At 43.0% G+C, this 18,645-nt stretch overlaps 1 protein-coding gene across 1 annotated transcript in view; it reads left to right on the top strand.

Annotated features, from left to right (window-relative positions):
- Positions 1-7,403: 7,403 nt before the first annotated feature.
- ABCC4 (ATP binding cassette subfamily C member 4 (PEL blood group)) overlaps positions 7,404-18,645 on the top strand; it is a 202,609-nt gene continuing 191,367 nt past the window's right edge. Inside the window, exon 1 of the mRNA XM_081948711.1 lies at positions 7,404-7,557. Within this exon, the coding sequence (XP_081804837.1) occupies positions 7,481-7,557 (77 nt within the window). The 5' untranslated portion in view covers positions 7,404-7,480. The remainder of the gene's footprint in view (positions 7,558-18,645) is intronic.

Raw genomic sequence — 18,645 nt, 5'->3', positions numbered from 1 at the left:
CTTTAAGACTTGTGGACTTCAACTCCCAGAATTCCCCAGCCAGCCATGCTGGCTGGGGAATTCTGGGAGTTGAAGTCCACAAGTCTTAAAGTTGCCAAGTTTGGACACCCCTGACATAGACAATACAGTCAGGGCTGGGCTGCCAGGGGCTTCGCAGGGGTTCGGGAGAACCTCTAGCTAAGATTCTGTGCAGTTCGGAGAACCCCCAAATCCCACTCCTGGCTGGCCCTGCCTTGCCTGCCCTTCCCCTCCCCTCCCAGGAGTCCCCACGCGGCCCATTTTGGATGCGACGTAAGTGCATGTCCCATGCGGAGGATCAGGGAGGGTGAAAAACAGGCCTACCGGAAGTTCGGGAAGGCCGGAAATGGGTCCGTTTCTGGACTCCAGAGGGCCTATGGAGCCAGTTTTTGCCCTTTTGGAGGCTCGAGGAAAGCTTCCGGAGCCCAGGGAGGGCAAAAACACCACCACCACCCCCGCCATGGTGCAGGAAGCCCACTAGGCCATGCCCACCATGGCCACAGCCACCCAGCAATCGGGCAGAGAATGCCTTGCTAAAACATTTGAAGCCCACCCTTGAATACAGTGCAGGAGTTCCCCATTGCTCTGAAGCTCTGAACGTGGCTCTCTGTTGCAGGAACAGTGCCATGTAAAAAGTTGAAGTAACCCAGCACTTTCAATCATTACAGGATTAGACAGGATTAGATCATTGAAAATGCCGAAGTTATTTTTGGTATTTCTACACAATGGCGGAAAACAAGATCTCCCGCCTGCAATAAGCAGAGGCCCAGTTCTGTTTTCCAAACAGATGGAACTGAGGATCAGCTTGCCTTCTGGGATCCTCCTTGATCATTCATATTTGGGAGGTAGGAAACATTTGTTAAACTCGGATCCCCTCCACTGAGCACTGATTATCTATTGATCCTATTAACTACGAACAGGAAATATTACACTCACTTTTTATGGAGGTGTATGTGTTTCTTGATGTTCATTAACTTTTATGTTCCCCTGTTTGGCAATGCATGAGTTGCATCTGGAGAAAACATCAGAGTCATGACAAGTGCCCGGGTTATGCCAGGTCAGCAATTAACAGTTAGCCACCTCTGAAATTGATGCAACAGGATTTACTTTCTACATATTATCAAAAGAATGTTTATATAAAAATAATTATCATGGGGAACCTGGTGATTTGATTCTCAGCCAGCTTCTTGCGAGTGAATCATAAAGCTTTTATGCTAAATGATTTTTTTCCCCAGCTGTTCTCCTTTAGGCTACTTCTTCATATTGTTATCTGCTTTTCTTCAACAATTCTATGAATAATCTTGTTTTGCTGTTTCAGTATTGCCAATATAGAGATGTGTTTCCTGTCGCAAACCTTTAATTTTTTTAACTTCCTCCTTTGTTCAAAAGGCTGCACATTTGAATGCTAGTATTTCTAGAAACTAGGCCTATGCATATTAGCACTGACACAATTAAGTGGGGTTTGATATTTGAAGAGAACAGGATCTGATTCAGGTTTGATTTCAATGTAAGTGTCATGCCTGCAGCCATCTTTTTTTTTTTTGGATCTTTGCATTTTCTATTGTGGGAAAATGGGAGGGGGATTGTAAGGAGTTACATACTATGTAGCCATAACAAAATTCTTTCTAGAAAGTCAAGGTCATCCTTTGTCTTTGCACCTCTGCACCTTACCAGAATTGGATGGGTGGAACTGCCAGCATGGCAGTGGGAGATTGGACCATGTGATGGACTTGTGGGTGTGGGGGGAAAATATTGAACTTTCAACCGGGTGGGGAAAACAAGAAAGCTTTTAGATTCAGGTTTTCCCAGATGTGCCAACATGGCTCTCTTAATATATTGGAACTTTGAGCAATACTTTGCCTTGGACTCTGATTTACTTTTGGATACTATTTTGAACCTAGACAGTAAGTCCACATTCCTATTTACACACCAGCATGTTGAAATAGTAATAGCAATAGCACTTAGGCGTATATAACACTTCACAGTACTTTACAGCTTTCTCTAAGCAGTTTGCAGAGTCAGCATATTGTCCCCCAAAATTTGGGCCCTCATTTTATCTATTTCAGAAGGATGGAAGGCTGAATCAACTTTGAGCCAGTTAGGATCGAACTCCTGGCAGTGGACAGACATAGCCTGCAATACTGCATTCTAACCACTGCGCCACCATTTATTATGCCACCATGACAGAAGTTTCATCCTTTCCTACATGCATGGGGACTATTGTCTAAGTATGTAGGGGGCAGAATTTGGGTAGTAGCATCATAACATGTATTGTATTTCATCACTGCTCACCTCGTCACCTTCTCGTGGATACCTAAGGATTTCAACTAGTTCATTTTTCATAATTTGTTCATGAGCTATAATGTAGAAACTTCATAATATCTGAAACTTATTATTATTTTTAATCCGATAAGAGGGAGACCTATGAGAAGACAATATCCATACAAAGTTTCAGTACATGCCATCCATGGTTTAGTGCCACCACATTTGAAATCTCCTTTCTGTCTCATTCAGCAGAGAGTGTAAGGAAGGATTCTCCTCTAAACTTTCTATTGAAAAAATCTTTGGAGAAGCTGTTCCAATGCAGTAAGTATGTCCTTCCAAGTTAATAGTGCATACTTTCCAAAACATGGTTACATTTGCTGATTTTTTGGGGGAAACTTGGGTTGGCATGAAAGTGATTACTGAGGTTCCCTTCATGGATGAGGTGCTTCATTTTCTGGGAAGCTGGTTGTAGGTGTGGTATGTTCTACCCTGTCTGCACAATTTAGCTCTCAATACGCTGAATATAGTTTCAAGGTTTAATCTTTAAAGATTTTAGTGATTTTACTTTCAATTTTTAGTGAACCATGCAAATCAGCATTTGCATTTCCTGTGTTGGATGAGGAAACCACATTTTTCTCCTTCTGTCCTGGCCACTTTTTACAAAGGCACAATTGAGAGCATTTTAACAAACTGCATCACTGTTTGGTTTGGTGGCAGCAGTGCCTCGGATAGAAAGTCCATACAGAGAGTGGTAAGGACAGCCGAGAAGATTATAGGAAGGTCACTTCCCATTATTCAGCATACTGCTTATAAGCACTATGTGCTTATAGCTCAAAGCATTGTTAGAGATCCCATACACCCACTTCACGGTCTGTTTCTGTTGCTTCCCTCTGAGAGAAGGTTTCAAAGTATCTACACACCCACATTGTGGTCTGTTTTTGTTGCTTCCCTCTGGGAGATGGTTTCAAAGTATCTATAGCAGAATTACTAGATTCTCTAACAGTTTTGTTCCTTATGCCATCTCTCTTGTAATCTTGCAGGATTGCTTTTTCTCGCCATGTGTATTTTAACTAGACTGTGATGTTTCTTTGTGACATATATGTGTGTGTTTGTGTATACCAGGAGTGGGTTCCTGCCAGTTCTAACCTCTTCTATAGAAGAGGTTCCACAAATCTACAGTGCCGTTTAGAACCGGTTCCAGCTCCCTCCCCCCGCCCGTCTGAACATCATCAAGATGAAGAGCGAGAGGAGGAATTCTGGGAGTTGAAGTACACAAGTCTTAAAGCTGTCAAGTTTGAACACCCCTGGGGGTTTTTTTCTAAAGGGTTAGGGGTGCAAGGGTCTTGTAACTTGACAGCTTTAAGACTTGCGTGCTTCAAATGCCAGAGTTTCTGAGCCAACATTTTGGTTGCTAAGCAAGAGCGTTGTTAAGTGAGTTTCACCACATTTTACAAGTTGGCCATGCCCACCCAGTCACATGGCCGGCACACCACTCCCACCCGGTCACATGGCTGGCAACCCACTCCCACAAAGCAGGCCACACCTACAGAAGAGGTTCTAAAAAATTTTGAAACCCACCACTGGTGTATATGTACAGTATATGTATATGTATAGTATAATGGTTATCTTTTAAAGAGCTGAATGCAACATTTTATTTTAATGTTTGCTGATTAAATGCATTCAAAGTGACAATAAATTTTTATTTCTGATTCTATTCTATTCTATTCTATTCTATTCTATTCTATTCTATTCTATTGCATTGCATTGCATTGCATTGCATTGCATTGCATTGCATTGCATTGCATTGCATTGCATTGCATTGCATTGCATTGCATTGTAGTCTGGTCTGGTCTGGTCTGGTCTGATCTGGTCCCATTCCTATTCCTATTCCTATTCCATTCCATTCCATTCCATTATATGGTTGACTACTTGGGTCAACCCTGGCTTCAACATTATTGCATAGCTGCTGGGACCGGTTAAAGACATTGGAGACTGGAGAGAATGGGAAGCAAGGTGCCTATCTAATCATCTTACTTTTTATTTATTTATTACAGTGCTACTTTCTATGTGACGTTCTCTTTCTCTGTAGCCAAACTGCTTCTCCTGCCTCTGCTAATGAACTAACATGCAATATTAGTATTAAGCCACAATTCTAATGGAATGAAAGGATGAAGGAGACCTTTCCAGAGGCAAAAGTTTGCCAACTATCTGGACCAAGCCACCTGGCATCTCAGAGAAAATGAAGCTTTGCTGCTACAAAGGGACGAGGGTCATTGTTCTATCCATTTCTGGGTGGGGCTCAGAAGAACCATCCTGTGCCTTGTCCTTATGTTAGCATGCCCTGCTCAGTTTAGTATTTTATCGAAGTTAGTGTTGAAGGAGTATGTATGCATTTCATTTAGTGCAGTGTTTCCCAACCTAGGCAACTTGGAGATGTATGGACTTCAATCCCCAGAATTCCTCAGCCACTTTGAGAGTTGAAATCCACACATCTTCAAGCTGTCAAGGCTGAGAAACACTGATTTCATGCAAGAGGGTCTACTAAAGTCGAGAGCATTGAAACCACCCCATTTATAAAGGTAAAGGTTCCCCACACACATACATGCTAGTTGTTCCTGACTCTAGGGGACGTCATCTCCGTTTCGAAGCTGAAGAGCCAGCGCTGTCCAAAGACATCTCCATGGTCATGTGGCTGGCATGACTAAACACCGAAGGCACACAGAGCTCTGTTATCTTCCCACCAAAGGTGGCTCCTATTTTTTCTACTTGCATTTTTACGTGGTTTCGAACTGCTAGGTTGGCAGAACAAGTAAGGGGAGCTCACTCCGTTACACGGCGCTAGGGATTCGAACCGCCGATCTTTCTGATCAACAAGCTCAGCGTTTTAGCCACTGAGCCACCCCTTTTATAGGAGGGCAAAATTCTGTCTGCTGATCAATAGAAGGGTAAGTACGAGCAAACAGGATGTCTCTCATTTGGGAAGTTACATCTATTCACAGGCTTAACTCCAAGAATACATCAGAACAGCTCTCTTATTAGATCTGTGCACCTATTTGTCTAACACTGATTTGCCATTTAATCCTGCCCTAGGCTCACCTGGCAAGTCTTGTGTCTTGTACCTGGAAGCTGAGCAGCTTTGTCTATAAGTCTTCGAAGACGTAATCCCAGAATTGCCAAATATAAAGAGACCTGTGGGGTCTATGAGAACTCACCATGGGACAAGAGTTACACTAATACCAAAGAAAGAGTGGAACAGAATCATTAAAGAAAGGGCGCCAAAGGAGGGACAGGATGAAATGTGAATGGCTCAAAAATTCAACTAATATCGATTTTAAATAATTAAATAGAATTGTTCAATTGTCCTGCGGTGAGCTGGCTGTAGGAAGTTGTCCCATTTCTTGGGAGGCTCTCTTGGACCACTTGCTTTCTTGAGGACAGCAAAAGGCCATTCAGTGGCAAATGTGAGTGTAACTTAAACTCAACAAGAGTAGCTAGAACTTATGGAGAACATTCTGTGCTGCTCTTGCTGCTGCATCAGCAGGGTGTCTGCGTCTATCTGGCTTAGGGTTACAGTTTGCTTTTGTGTGTGTGTGTGTGTGTGTGTGTGTGTGTAAGTGACCTTTTGTGTTACACTCTGCCAATAGCTTTGACACTTCTGGTTCATGAGGTCAGTGGTAGAGACAGAGGCAAAGGCTTGCCAGGTTATGTAGGACTGCTTCTGTGGATGGTCCTGTGGATGGACTGTGATGGAAAGAAGATACTCGCTTGTGTGTCTCCTGAGCTGGGGTGAGGGAGTCAGCTGGATCTGGGAGGCAGTCAACACCTCATTGAGGGAGGGGTGTTTCCTGAAACTGTAATGTGCTCCCCTTCTTCCTCCCTGAATCCAGCTTCATAAGGCAACTTTAATAGCAATAGCACTTAGACTTATATACCACTTCACAGGGCTTTACAGCGCTCTCTAAGCAGTTTACAGAGTCAGCATATTTTCCCCAACAATCTGGGTCCTCATTTTACTGACCTCAGAAGGATGGAAGGCTGAGTCAAAGCTTGAACCTGTGAGGATCGAACTCCTGGCATTGGGCAGAATTAGCCCGCAGTACTGCATTCTAACCAATGTGCCACCTTGGCTCTAATCCCATCTCTCTCTCTCTCTCTCTCTCTCTCCCTCTCCCTCTCAAGGAAGATCATTCAGGTGATGGGAAAGCAATTTCAAATAAGCCAAGCTGTCCCTGGAATAGATGGCCAATCCTTTGCAGCAGTGATGCCACGTCTCTGAACTAATGGGGGAGGGGTCCAGGTGCTAATCAATCAATCAGAATCAAAATAGAACTGGAAGGGACCTTGGAGATCTTCTAGTTCCATGTTGCAGGCGGTATGGCCCGGTATGGGTGTACTGGAGCCTACCCAGAGCACTGGGTATTGTTCCGGTACGGTGCTCCGGAGGGCCCATCCGCCCGCCTGAACTCTTTACCGGTTTTTTAAGTCTTCTGCACTTCCATGCAACTGCGCAGCACATACAATGCCTGCATGACACTCCGCTGAGCAGCTGGAGCGTTGCGGAGGCAGTAAGATGCAGGCACAGACTGCACGCATCCATGTGGACACCGCCAGGCCCGTTCCAACCGTACTGGTTGGAACGGGATCCGGAACCCACCACTGAGGTTGATGGTAGTAGCATCCACAACTTCAAGAGGCAAGTCGTTCCACTGGTTAATGGCCCTCGCTGTTGGGAAGTTTCCCTTTCCTTCCAGGTTGCTTCCCTCTTTGGTTTCAGAACCGCGCTGCAGGTGGGGCGTTGCCGTTGATGCGGGACGCTCCTCGACGGTCTGGCGGGTGGTTCTCCCTTCCAGCCTTCAGACTTGGCGTTAGAAGAAAGCGGCGGCCTCAAGGTCCGACCCGGCGTGGCTCGACTTCCGCGGAGGAGAGCCGGGCCAGGCGCACGCGTCGCCCACCGCCGAGCCAGGAAGGCGCGGACGCTGAGCGCCGGCGGCGGGCGGGCTGCCAGCTCTCTCCCGGCCGGCTCCCTCTAGAGGCAACCGCCGCGGGTGAGCCGGGTGTCGGGTTGCCCGGAAGCGTCTCCAGCTCTGCTCGCTCGCTCTTCTCCGCCTGAGGGGGAGGAAATCTTAGCTGGCCGAGGCCGCGCAGGTTCCTCCTCCTCCTCGCCTCCTCCTCCTTCTTCTTTCTGCCGGCGGGGTCGATGGAGGCGCTTCCCTCCCGGGACGAGAAAGCGAACCCTTCGTCGGATGCCAACTTCTGCTCGCGGCTTTTCTTCTGGTGAGTCGAGCCATCCCCCCCCCCCCCCCCCCCAATCCCTCACCTCGCCCGCCTCCGCTTTCCTCCCGACTCAGCCGGGTTTCCCCGGGAATGAATGAGGCAGCCAGGCGGCTTGGAGCGCCCCGACTTTATTCTCAGGAAGGGCGTTCTTGGAGGGGAGGGGGGAGCAAAGAAGGTGCAAAGAAAGAAAGAGGGGAATCTCCCGGCGACAGGTGCAAGGCAGCCTCGGCGCTCGGCTTCGGAGAGCGTCGCTCAGATTGACTCGCGATGGAAGCGCGTCTGAATGCGCGCAGGAAGCCGAACGAGCGGCTGGGAAAGCCGAAACCTTTCCCCCCTCCCCATTTATTTATGTATGTATTTATTTATTAAATTTATATTGCTCCATGTCGACTCAAGGCGTCTTACATAATTTACCCCTTTGGGCTACAGGTGGTCCTCGACTAACGACCACAATCCAGTCCAAACTTCTGTTGTTAAGCAAGACATTGGTTAAGTGAGTTTCGACCCATGTTACATGACTTTTCTTTCTTCCCGCGGGGTGGAATGAAGTGAATCTGGTTTCCCCAATGACTTTGCTTTAATCTCTGAGCCTCCCAGAAATGTGGGGTCTGTAAGTCGTATTTCCCTAGGTATTCTCATAGAGGTGGTCCTTGACTTACGACCGGAATTGAGCCCAGAATTTCTGTTGCTGAGCGAAACATTTGTTCAGTGAGTTTTGCCCCATTGTACGACTTTTCTTGCCAGCTTTGTTAAGTGAATCGCTGCAGCGGATAAGTTAGCAGCATGGTTGTTAAGTGAACCTGGCTTTCCTCATGGACTTTGCTCCTCAGAAGGTCGCAAAAGGGGATCACACGACCACGGGACCCTGCAACCGTCATAAATATGAACCAGTTGCCAAGCATCTGAATTTTGGTCAGAAGTTCATAGGGATGCTGGAAATGTCATAACTGTGCAAAACAGTCATTGTCACTTTTTTGAGTGCCATTTCCAGCATGAACGGTCACTAAATGAACTGTTGTAAGTTGAGGACTACCTGCCCTTCTTAATGCTTCTTAATACTTCTTAAGGTAGACTTACAGCAGTTTGTTTAGTGACCGTTCAAAGTTACAACGAGAACTTAGGACTAATTTGGCATAGTTGTGATCTTTGCATCTCTCTGATCATGTAACCAAAATTCAGAGGCCTGGCAATTGGTTCATATTTATGACCATGGCGGGATCCCTTTTGGCTACCTTTTGATGAGCAAAATCAATGGGTAAGCTACATTCACTTAGCAACTGGGTTACTAACTGATCAGCTGCAGTGATTTGGTTAACAATTGTGGTGAGAGCAATCGTAACATGGGGCAAAACTCGCTTAATGACTCACTTAACAACAGAAATCTTGGGCTCAATTGTGGCCGTAAGTAATTTATGTTGCTAAGCGAGACATTTCTTCAGTGGGTTTTGCCCCATTTTTCTTGCCACAGTTGTTAAGCGAATTGCTGCAGTTGATAAGTTAGTAACAACCCGGTTGTTAAGTGAATCTGGCTTCCCCATTGACTTTGCTTGTCAGAAGGTCGCAAAAGAGGATCGCACCACCCCGGGACATAGCAAAGGTCATAAATATGAAACGGTTGCAACTCTGATCCCATGATCATGGGGACGCTGCAAAGATTATAAGTCACATGAAAAAACGGTCATAAATCACTTTCCCCCCCGCCGATGTAACTTTGAATGGTCAGTCACCAAATGAACAGTTGTAAATCAAGAACTACCTGTAGCTCACAGCTTGAGATTGCTTGTTCTAGAACGGGGGGTGTCAAACTCAAGGCCCGTGGATTGGATCTGCCTGCGGGGTGCCTAAATCTGGCCCATGGAACCGGCCTGGAAATAGCAAAGGACCTGCCCGCTGTGCCTCTGGCAGCCAAAACAGGATGCTATAGCTACACACACACCCTGTGCCCAATTTTGGCTGTCAAAGAAGGTTGTCCAAGCTGAAAATGGACCATGGAGGGGCACGTGCACCCCCGTGTCCCGTTTTAGCCGGCAAAGTGCTAAACTCAGAGATGTCCATTCTGTCTCCCCATCCATGGCCCGTGGAGAACTACAGTGCTGATTCAGCCCTTGAAGAAATCCAGTTTGACACCTCTGATCTAGAATAAATGGTTCTTGTGACCCTTGACAGAGACAACAGGAATAGATTTTTTAAAATAATAGATATTGTACACAGGTAGCCCTCGACTTACAACCACAATTGAGGCCAAAATTCTGTTGCAAAGTTAGGCAGTTGTTACTCCATTTTATCACTTATTTTTGCCTACCATTGTTAAGCAAATCCCTGGCTTTCTTAAGTGAATCATGAAGTTGTTAAGCAAAGCAAACTTCCCCCATTGACTTCCCTAGCCAACTGGGGAAGTTACAGATGGTGATCACATGACCCATGGGACACCGCAAGCGTCATAAGTCGCCAAGCCACAAATTTGATCCTTCGGCTGTAAGGTTGCTGCCGTGGTTGTAACTGTGAAAACTGATCACTTGTAACTTTGAATGGTGGCTAAACGAATGTTTGTTAAGGGTGAGGGCTACCTGTACAGTTGTAGGATGAAAAGAGTGGAACAGTTCAGTTAGTGACCGTTCAAAGTTACAACGGCACCGAAAAAGGTGACTTATGATCATTTTTACACTTATGACCATTGCGACATTCCCATGGTCAGATGTTGACAGTTGATTCATATTTACGATAATTGCAGTGTCCTGAGGTCATGTGATCTTCTTTTGTGACTGTTCTACAAGCAATGGGGAAGCCAGATTCACTTAAAAACTGTGTTTACTAATTTAAGAACTGCAGTGATTCACTTAACAAATGGGGCAAGGAAAGTCGTAAAATGGGACAAAACTCACATAACAAATCCAGGACTACCTGTATTATGGTCAGTCTACAATCAGCCATTTCTTCTTATTGAGCACTGTGCCATCTCACACTCTAGTTATGTGTATTTCTATTTGAAACAAAATTATACTTAGTAACAATTTCTACTTAGTAGGAGCATAAAATTTCAATGCTAAAATACAGCACAGTAAGCGGATGTCCTATTATTATTAATTGAATAACTATTCAATTATTATTTGAACTTAAACATAATGTTTTGCAAATTATAACTGATGCATTACTTAGACAACAATTTGGCTGTATTAATTTGCGATAAAATAAAGTTACAGTTTCTCAGTGTATAAATCCAAATTATAGTTAAGAAGGCCACTTTGCTTTTTTATTATATAAGAATTAAGAAAACATTAATGCATTTCTGCTTGTCTCTTCATGTAGTAAGATCAAGAAATAAAAGTTAAAAGCACACTGTCTTGCTGGAATGTAATTAATAGATTAAGTGCTTAGAAGTTTCCTGGTTAATAGTTAATGGCATCGAAAATAAATATTTTTAATATTTGTTTGGGAATCATGCCCATTCATTACTTGATTTGTTACGCAATGCTGAGATATTTCAGCACCCTTTAGAAATAGTATGTCATTTTTGAAAGTCAGAATGATGCTTGCAGAATGATAATTATTTGTCTATGCTTAGTTTCCTACACTTAAGCAAGGTTTTGTTTTTCAACTCCAAGAAATCTTGGAAGAGTTTGAAACTTCAAACCCTTCAAATTGAGTTTAGGTCTGGAACAAAATAAAATCACCTCAGGTAGATTTTTAATCTAAAAATTATCAGAAGCCAAGTGGAATACCTACAAGTTAATACAATCCCCTTCAACTATTTGTTTTATGTACAGTAACTATGATTATGACATGTGACTTATTACTTGTGAGTTTTTGCACCGAATTCCTTGTGTGTGTCATCACACTTGGCCAGTAAAGAATTCTATTCTATTTTATTCCATTCCATTCCATATTCTCTTCCCTTCCCTTCCCTTCTCTTCCCTTCCTATACCTATTCCCATTCCAGCCATGTAACCTCATGTAGCTTAATTGCATCAATAAGTTTGTTTAAACTACAAGTAGTCCTTGCTTATCAAAAGTAATTGGGACTGGGAACTTTATCACTAAGTACTTGGCAGTAAAGAACGATGTCAATCTGATTGCACTAACTTAATGATAGCAGTTCTGGCAGCTCCCGTTGTTATTGTTGGTCAAATGAATCCTGCAGAGTTGCAGTATCCACTGGTCATCGACAGCCGTTTATGACCTCCTCCTGGCTTTCCCATTGATTTTTCTTGCTGGACACAGCAGCTAAGATTGCAAATCATGATTACAGGACTGTGGGACATTGCAATGTTGTAGTTGCCAGCTGGTTGCTGAGTGCCCATATCATAATCACATGGCTTCAGGGACCCTGTAATGATTACAATGATCACTGAATGATTGGTCCAATTTTGAACACTGAATGAGCAGTCATTAAACAAGGTCTGTCTCTATATACTGAATGTCAGAAGCTGTGTGAGTGAGTGCAGAACTCCTGCTTTGTTGTATCACCTTCCCTCTTTTATTTGGGCATCCGAAATCTGCACCATCTCTCTGTCCAGCTGCAGTTATGCGGGCATTGCCTTTCCTTTCAGCCGAGCAGAACGCTTGCAAGTGATGAGGGCATGGAAGATTCTGCTCCAAAAAGGAAGAGTTAGTTTTTCCTCGGGAACTTGCTCTTCCTAATACAGTTAGTCCTCAACTTACGACCACAATTAATGCTAACATTTGTGTGGCTAAGGGAAACATTTGTTAAGTGAGTTTTGCCCTGTTGTATGCCTTTTCCTGGCACAGTTGTTAAGTGAATCACTGTGTTTGATAAGTTAGTAACTGGTCATAAAGTGAATCTGGCTTCCCCATTGACTGTTGTTAAGTGAATCCAGGCACCGCTGTTAAGTGAATCTCGCTTCCCCATTAATTTTGCTTGTCAGAAGGATTGCAAAAGGGGATCATGAGATCTTGGGACACAGCAAGGGTCATAATTATGAACCAGTTGCCAAACATTTGAATTTTGGTCACATGATCACGGGGATGCTGCAAAGGTCTCAGAGGTTGCAAAGGGGGATCACCTGATCCCGGGACATTTCAACCGTCATAACTACAGGTAGTCTTTGAATTATGACCACAACTGGGCCACAGCTTATGACCACAACGATTTCTGTTGTTGAGACATTTGTTAAGCGAGGTTTGCCCCATTTTACATATTTTCTTCCCATCTTTGTTAAGTGAATCACTGCAGTTCATAAGTTAGTTATTCGGTTTTTAAGTGAATCTGGCTTCCCCATTGACTTTGCTTATCAGAAGGTCGCAAAAGAGGGTGAGGTCCTCTTGGGGGACAAAGCAACAGTCATATATACCAAGCATTTGAATTTTTGTCATGTGATCATGAGGATGTTGCAAAGGTCGTAACTGGGAAAAATGGTCATAAGTCCCTTTTTTCACCGCTGTTGTAACTTTGAGCGGTCACTAAACGAACTGTCGTAAGTCGAGGACTAACTGCTATGAACCAATTGGCAAGCGTCTGAATTTGGGTCACATGACCATGGGGATCTGCAACAGTTGTAAGTGTGAAAAATGGTCAGAAGCCACTTTTATCTGTGGCGTTGTAACTTTGAACGGTCACTAAATGGACTGTTGTAAGTCGAGGACTAGCTGCATTGAATGTGAGTTTATCAGTGATTTGTTCCTTCAAAAGGGGTTTTGAAAAACTTTTTTTTAAATTGCTCCAGTTACTTTTAAAGTATCTTCCAAAGTATTTGAAGTATAAAGTATCTACCCAAGAGTTATCAAGGATCTTAAAGCTGAGATTTGTCGACCTACTAACTTCAATAGGCAACCTGTCTCTGCATTCAGTTTCTGTAGGGAGGAATGGAAGGTGGCCAATATAACTTCAATTTTTAAGAAGGTTTCCCAGGGAGATCTAGGCAATTATAGGCCTGTCAGATTAACATCTTTTCCAGGATGATAATGGAAGTTATTTTTCAAGATAAAATTACCAGATACACAAAACACTGACTTTGCTCAAGGATACTTAACAAGACTCCACTAAGGGTGGTCCTGTCTAGCTAATCTACTAGAGTATTTGACTGTGTTAATAAATGTATGGTTAAGGGTGAGCAAGGAGACATAATCTGCTTAGATCAAAAAGCCCATGATAAAGTCCCTCATCAACAACTTCACAGTAAGTATAACATCCATGGAATAAAAGAGGAGATCTTTCTGTGGATAAGCTAAGCTAAGGCTAAGGAATTTAAAAGGAACGGAATGGAATAGAATAGAATAACAGAGTTGGAAGGGACTTTGGAGGTCTTCTAGTCCACCCCCTGCAGGAAACCCTATACCACTTCAGACAAACGGCTATTCAACATCTTCTTAAAGATTTCCAGTGTTGGGGCATTCACAACTTCTGGAGGCAAGCTGTTCCACTGATTAATTGTTCTAACTGTCAGGAAATTTCTCCTCAGTTCTAAGTTGCTTCTCTCCTTGAATAGTTTCCACTCATTGCTTTTTGTCCTCCCCTCGGGTGTTTTGGAGAATAGCTTGACTCCCTCTTCTTTGTTGCAGCCCCCGAGATATTGGAACACTGCTATCATGTCTCCCCTAGTCCTTTTTTCATTCAACTAGACATACCCAGTTCCTGCAACAATTCTTCATGTTTTAGCCTCTAGTCCCCTAATCATTTTTGTTGCTCTTCTCTGCACTCTTTCTAAAGTCTCCACATCTTTTTTACATTGTGGTGACCAAAACTGAATGCAATATTCCAAGTGTGACTTTATCAAAGTTTTATAAAGTGGTATTAACACTTCACGTGATCTTGATTCTATCCCTCTGTTTATGCAGCCTAGAACTGTGTTGGCTTTTTGGCAGTTGCTGCAAACTGCTGGCTCATATTTAAATTATTGTCTGCTAGGACTCACAATTACTACTATTGAGTGAGGTACCACATATACTGTACCTGTGCATTTTGTTTTTCTTGCCTAAAAGTAGAACCCTACTTTTTTCACCATTGAATTTCATTTTGTTAGATAGCACCCAATGTTCAAGTCTGTCAAGATCCTTCTGTATCTTAAGCCTATCTCCTGGGATTTTGGATAGTTGGGCCAAGGGTCTGACATAACAAGGCATTACCTACTTATATTCTTATGTTCTTAGATCAGAATTATGAGTGCATCTATTTTACTGTAGTTAACTAATTGTGCATTAAAACAAATTGAGTTTGAACTGTCTGTAGACAATTTTAGTAACATGAATCCAAACTGTGACTAGACAGGGAGAGGCCTCTCCTTTACCTCCATATTTAGTAGGAACATTTAAAGAAAGAAGCTCTACTGATTCCCAATCCAACAGAAGATATTAATTGCTAGTAGAAATGACTAAAGCAGCTTCACTTGTGTCGTCTTTTGATTACAGAAGATACTTTATGTGGGGCTATGTAGAGTCTAGTGCATTTACTTGTCCCAAATCTCTGAAATTCCAAATTCTTTTTGTTTTGTTTTTTTCAGTTTTTCTTAAATTTACTTTTTACTTTGGAGGTGTTATTGCTTTCCACTTTGTAAACCTTGGAATTATCCATCTTCATTTTGTTTAATTTAAAAAAAGAGAAAACAATAAAATAAAACTTAGGGAGAGGCTAAAAGACCAGAAGTTAGTAAGTACCAAGTACGTAAGTAAGTTAATTTATGTATTTAGATTTGGAAGGCTGCCTGACTCCCAAATAACTCTTAAGTGGCTTACATAGCTAAAAGGAAAAAAAAACAATTGGATAGAAAAATGGCACGTATGCCTAGACAAAGCCACCCACTGCTCTATAAAATAATTCAGGGCCTCAGAAACAATTTCGCCTATACCTGGGAGAAAAGCCAAATTTTTAAATATTTGCAGAACCTTTATAGAATGGAATTCTGGGGGGGGGGATGATGTTCTAGAAGGCAGGTGTTAAAACAGAGAAGGCATGCTTCCGAGCATTAATAAATGGTATTAAACAATGCCCCAATCTGCCCAATTTGCCCAAGCAACAAGAATGATGAGGGGCTAGAGGATAAAACATTCAAAGAACTGCTACAGGATTTGAGTATGTCTACTCTAATGAAAAGAAGGACTGGGGAGACATGACAGCAGTGTTCTAATATTAGAGGGTCTCCTACAAAGAAGGGGAGGTCAACCTATTTTCCAAAGGACCAAAAAGCAAGATGAGAAACAATGGATGGAAACTAACCAAGGAGAGAAGCAACCTAGAACTAAGGAGAAATTTCCTGACGGTGAGAGCAATCAACCAATGGGACACTTGCCTTCAGAACGTATGGATACTCCATCACTGGAGGCTTTCAAGAAGAGGCTGGACCACCATTTATCTGAATTGGCACAGGGTGTCTCCTGCTTCTGCAAAGGGTTGGACTAGTCCAGGGGTGTCCAAACTTGGGAACTTTAAGACTTGTGGACTTCAACTCCCAGAATTCCCCAGCGAGCATGTTGAAGTCCAGAAGTCTTAAAGTTCTCAAGTTTGGACACCCCTGGACTAGAAGGTCCTTTCCAACTCTATTATTCTATGTTCTATGTTCTTTTATGACTGATCTTGGGTACATTTCCTATATTGCCTACTTTTCACTGGGTTTTTCATCCTTGCCATCACTCTCAACCTCGTTGGTTGGTTGGTTGTGTTGAGTTTGTGCTAGGAATTAACTCCCAAAGACCCTAATATTGTCCCAGAGATCCTAAAGATTGGTCACCCTCCCCTTCATTTTTAGTTTAAAGCCCTCCTTACAAGTTAATCCTGTTGTTTCCTGAAAACATTTCCCCCAGTTCTTGTGATGTGCAGCTCAATCCCTTGCCAAAAGCCCTTCATGTAGGAATCCAAAGTTCCCTTGGTGGCACCAACCCTTTAGCTAGTGGCTCATTTCTAAAATCCTTTGTTCTCCCATTGCAAGTTGACTTCTTGTTGGAAGTACCAATATGCAAATGATATCATTGGACATCGTTTTGCATATTGATGATACTGAACCTTGATGGATGACCTAACTCAGAGGTTTCTCACAGATGTTAAACAGGAAGAGCATGAGTGGCAAACCCTAAACAACCCTACAAGTAAGGGATTCCAAATGTATGTTGGAGACAGTGGATTCCAAATGTTTTCCTAGCGGTTCTATGAGAGAGCGCTTTGTGCTTGCGCAGCACTCAAAGCCCTCATTCGGTGTCAGCACCGGTGAGCTGAGCTGTGTTTTAGCTCAGTGGGGCACGGCAATCTGCTCTGCCATGCGAATCAACTGGGCTAAAAAAAGAAGGGAATATAGAACAAGGGGGCGGGAGGGCAGGGCCAGCCAAAGGTGGTATTCACCGGTTCCCCGAACTACTCAAAATTTCTGCTACCGATTCACTCAAACCAGTCTGAACCGGCTGAATGCCACCTCTGGTTGGAGATGTAAACAAAGGTAAGGGACATTTTGGTGGAATATCTTGGAAGTCCATATTTATTGGTCTTCTCAACAACTTGCCTCTTGCAACACTGACTCCAACCCCAGGCCCTTCTACAGATTCGAAGAACGCCATCTTTAACAATCTGCATATGGATATTAAATTCACACGGAAGGAAAGGAGAGTAGAAAGTCAACCGATAAATCAACACTTTCTGGCCTGCTATTCACATCTGTGAGGATGGCCTATTGCAGTGATGGCAAAGCTGTTCAGCACCAAGTTACCAAACCAGAACGCATGTGCCAGCATGTGCGTCAGAGTGCCGGAAACTCGAAGGCCAGCTGGCTGGCGCGTGCATGCCTGTTTTTTGGCTGGTTTTGGCTGGTTTGGGGGATGTTTTTTGGGATGTTTTCAGGCCGTTCTTTGGGCCACTTTAGGCTGTTTTTCAGGCTGTTTTCAGGCCATTCTTCAGGCCAATTTTTGTTTTTCACCAGAGCACCAAAAGCGGCCTAAAAATGGCCTGCAAAATGGCCCAAAACGGCCTGAAAATGGCCCAGAAAACAGCCAAAAGTGGCCTGTTTTGGGGGCATTTTAGGCTGTTTTCATGCCGTTTTCCGGCGCTTCAGCAGCTGGTGTCAGTGCACATGCCCACAGAGAGAGCTCTGTGTGCCACCTCTGGCACCCGTGCCATAGGTTCGCCCTGACGGGCCTATCGTAATATGCAGAATCATTTCGGAACCAGCCCTTGGGCTGTGAAATTCTCATCCAAGAATGACACAGCTGGCTCTCTTTATAGCTTATTTGAGGGCTTTAAACATTACTGTTTCACCTGACTATTAAGTGAATAGAATTTTATAAAGAAAATATATGTGGTACTGCACCAGAAAGAAAATCGTAGTGCTAAACAACTAATTGAAGTGCAGATAAAAATTGTTGCCAATGCCAACCAAATATTTTTTTTGTCAAAAGGCAAACTTTCTATATATCTACGGGTCTCAATGAATTTGCTCCAGAAAATACCAACAGGTAGTAAAAAAGTTTGCTTGTCCCCTAATATATGAACTGTTTAGAAGGGCGAACTACATAGCATAGACTCCTTAATATTTTATGGATTTTTTAAAATAGAAATGAGTATATAAGATATTTAATTCTTATTTGTTGTTGAGTTTTAGAGGTAGTATCCAAATAGCTGTTTTAATGGATACAAAGATTTTAAGAAGGATTTCTGCCATGAGAACCGTGTACAACATATAATAGGCTAAGTTTTATCTTGAGTTATTTGAACTGTTTGACCTTTATATCTGCTTATGTCTGCTATGAGTGTCACTGAACTCTTGTGGTTTTCTTGGGCAATTGTTATGAGTAATACTTATTTGATATAATACGATAATTTCTGTAAACTGAAGAAATGGATTGGCTGGGCAATGCTTCTTTTGCAAAACTTTACCAGATTTATTCTTACACAAGTAACTCTTTATCCTAAAACTTGGTTGAAGTGATTTATGATGTTATGACAGTTTTATTTTGATAGTCAGTTGTAAGTGTTACATTGTAAGTTGAACTGCAGTCTTTAAAGGCAAAGTAAAATGTTACATATTTAAAAGAAGCAGATCTTTTCCTCATGTTCTTATTTTCCATGTAACAATTTGGGCTTTAGAGCAGACTAATACTCCTCTGTTCCCATGGATAGATGCATTGTAATGCATCCCTAAGGAACTACTAAAATTA

This window comes from Natrix helvetica (genome assembly GCF_964273705.1).
Source record: "Natrix helvetica genome assembly, chromosome: 3".
Lineage (NCBI taxonomy): Eukaryota > Metazoa > Chordata > Lepidosauria > Squamata > Natricidae > Natrix > Natrix helvetica.
The sequence above is the reverse complement of the archived record's forward strand: the minus strand, read 5'-3'. Positions and strand labels throughout refer to the sequence as shown.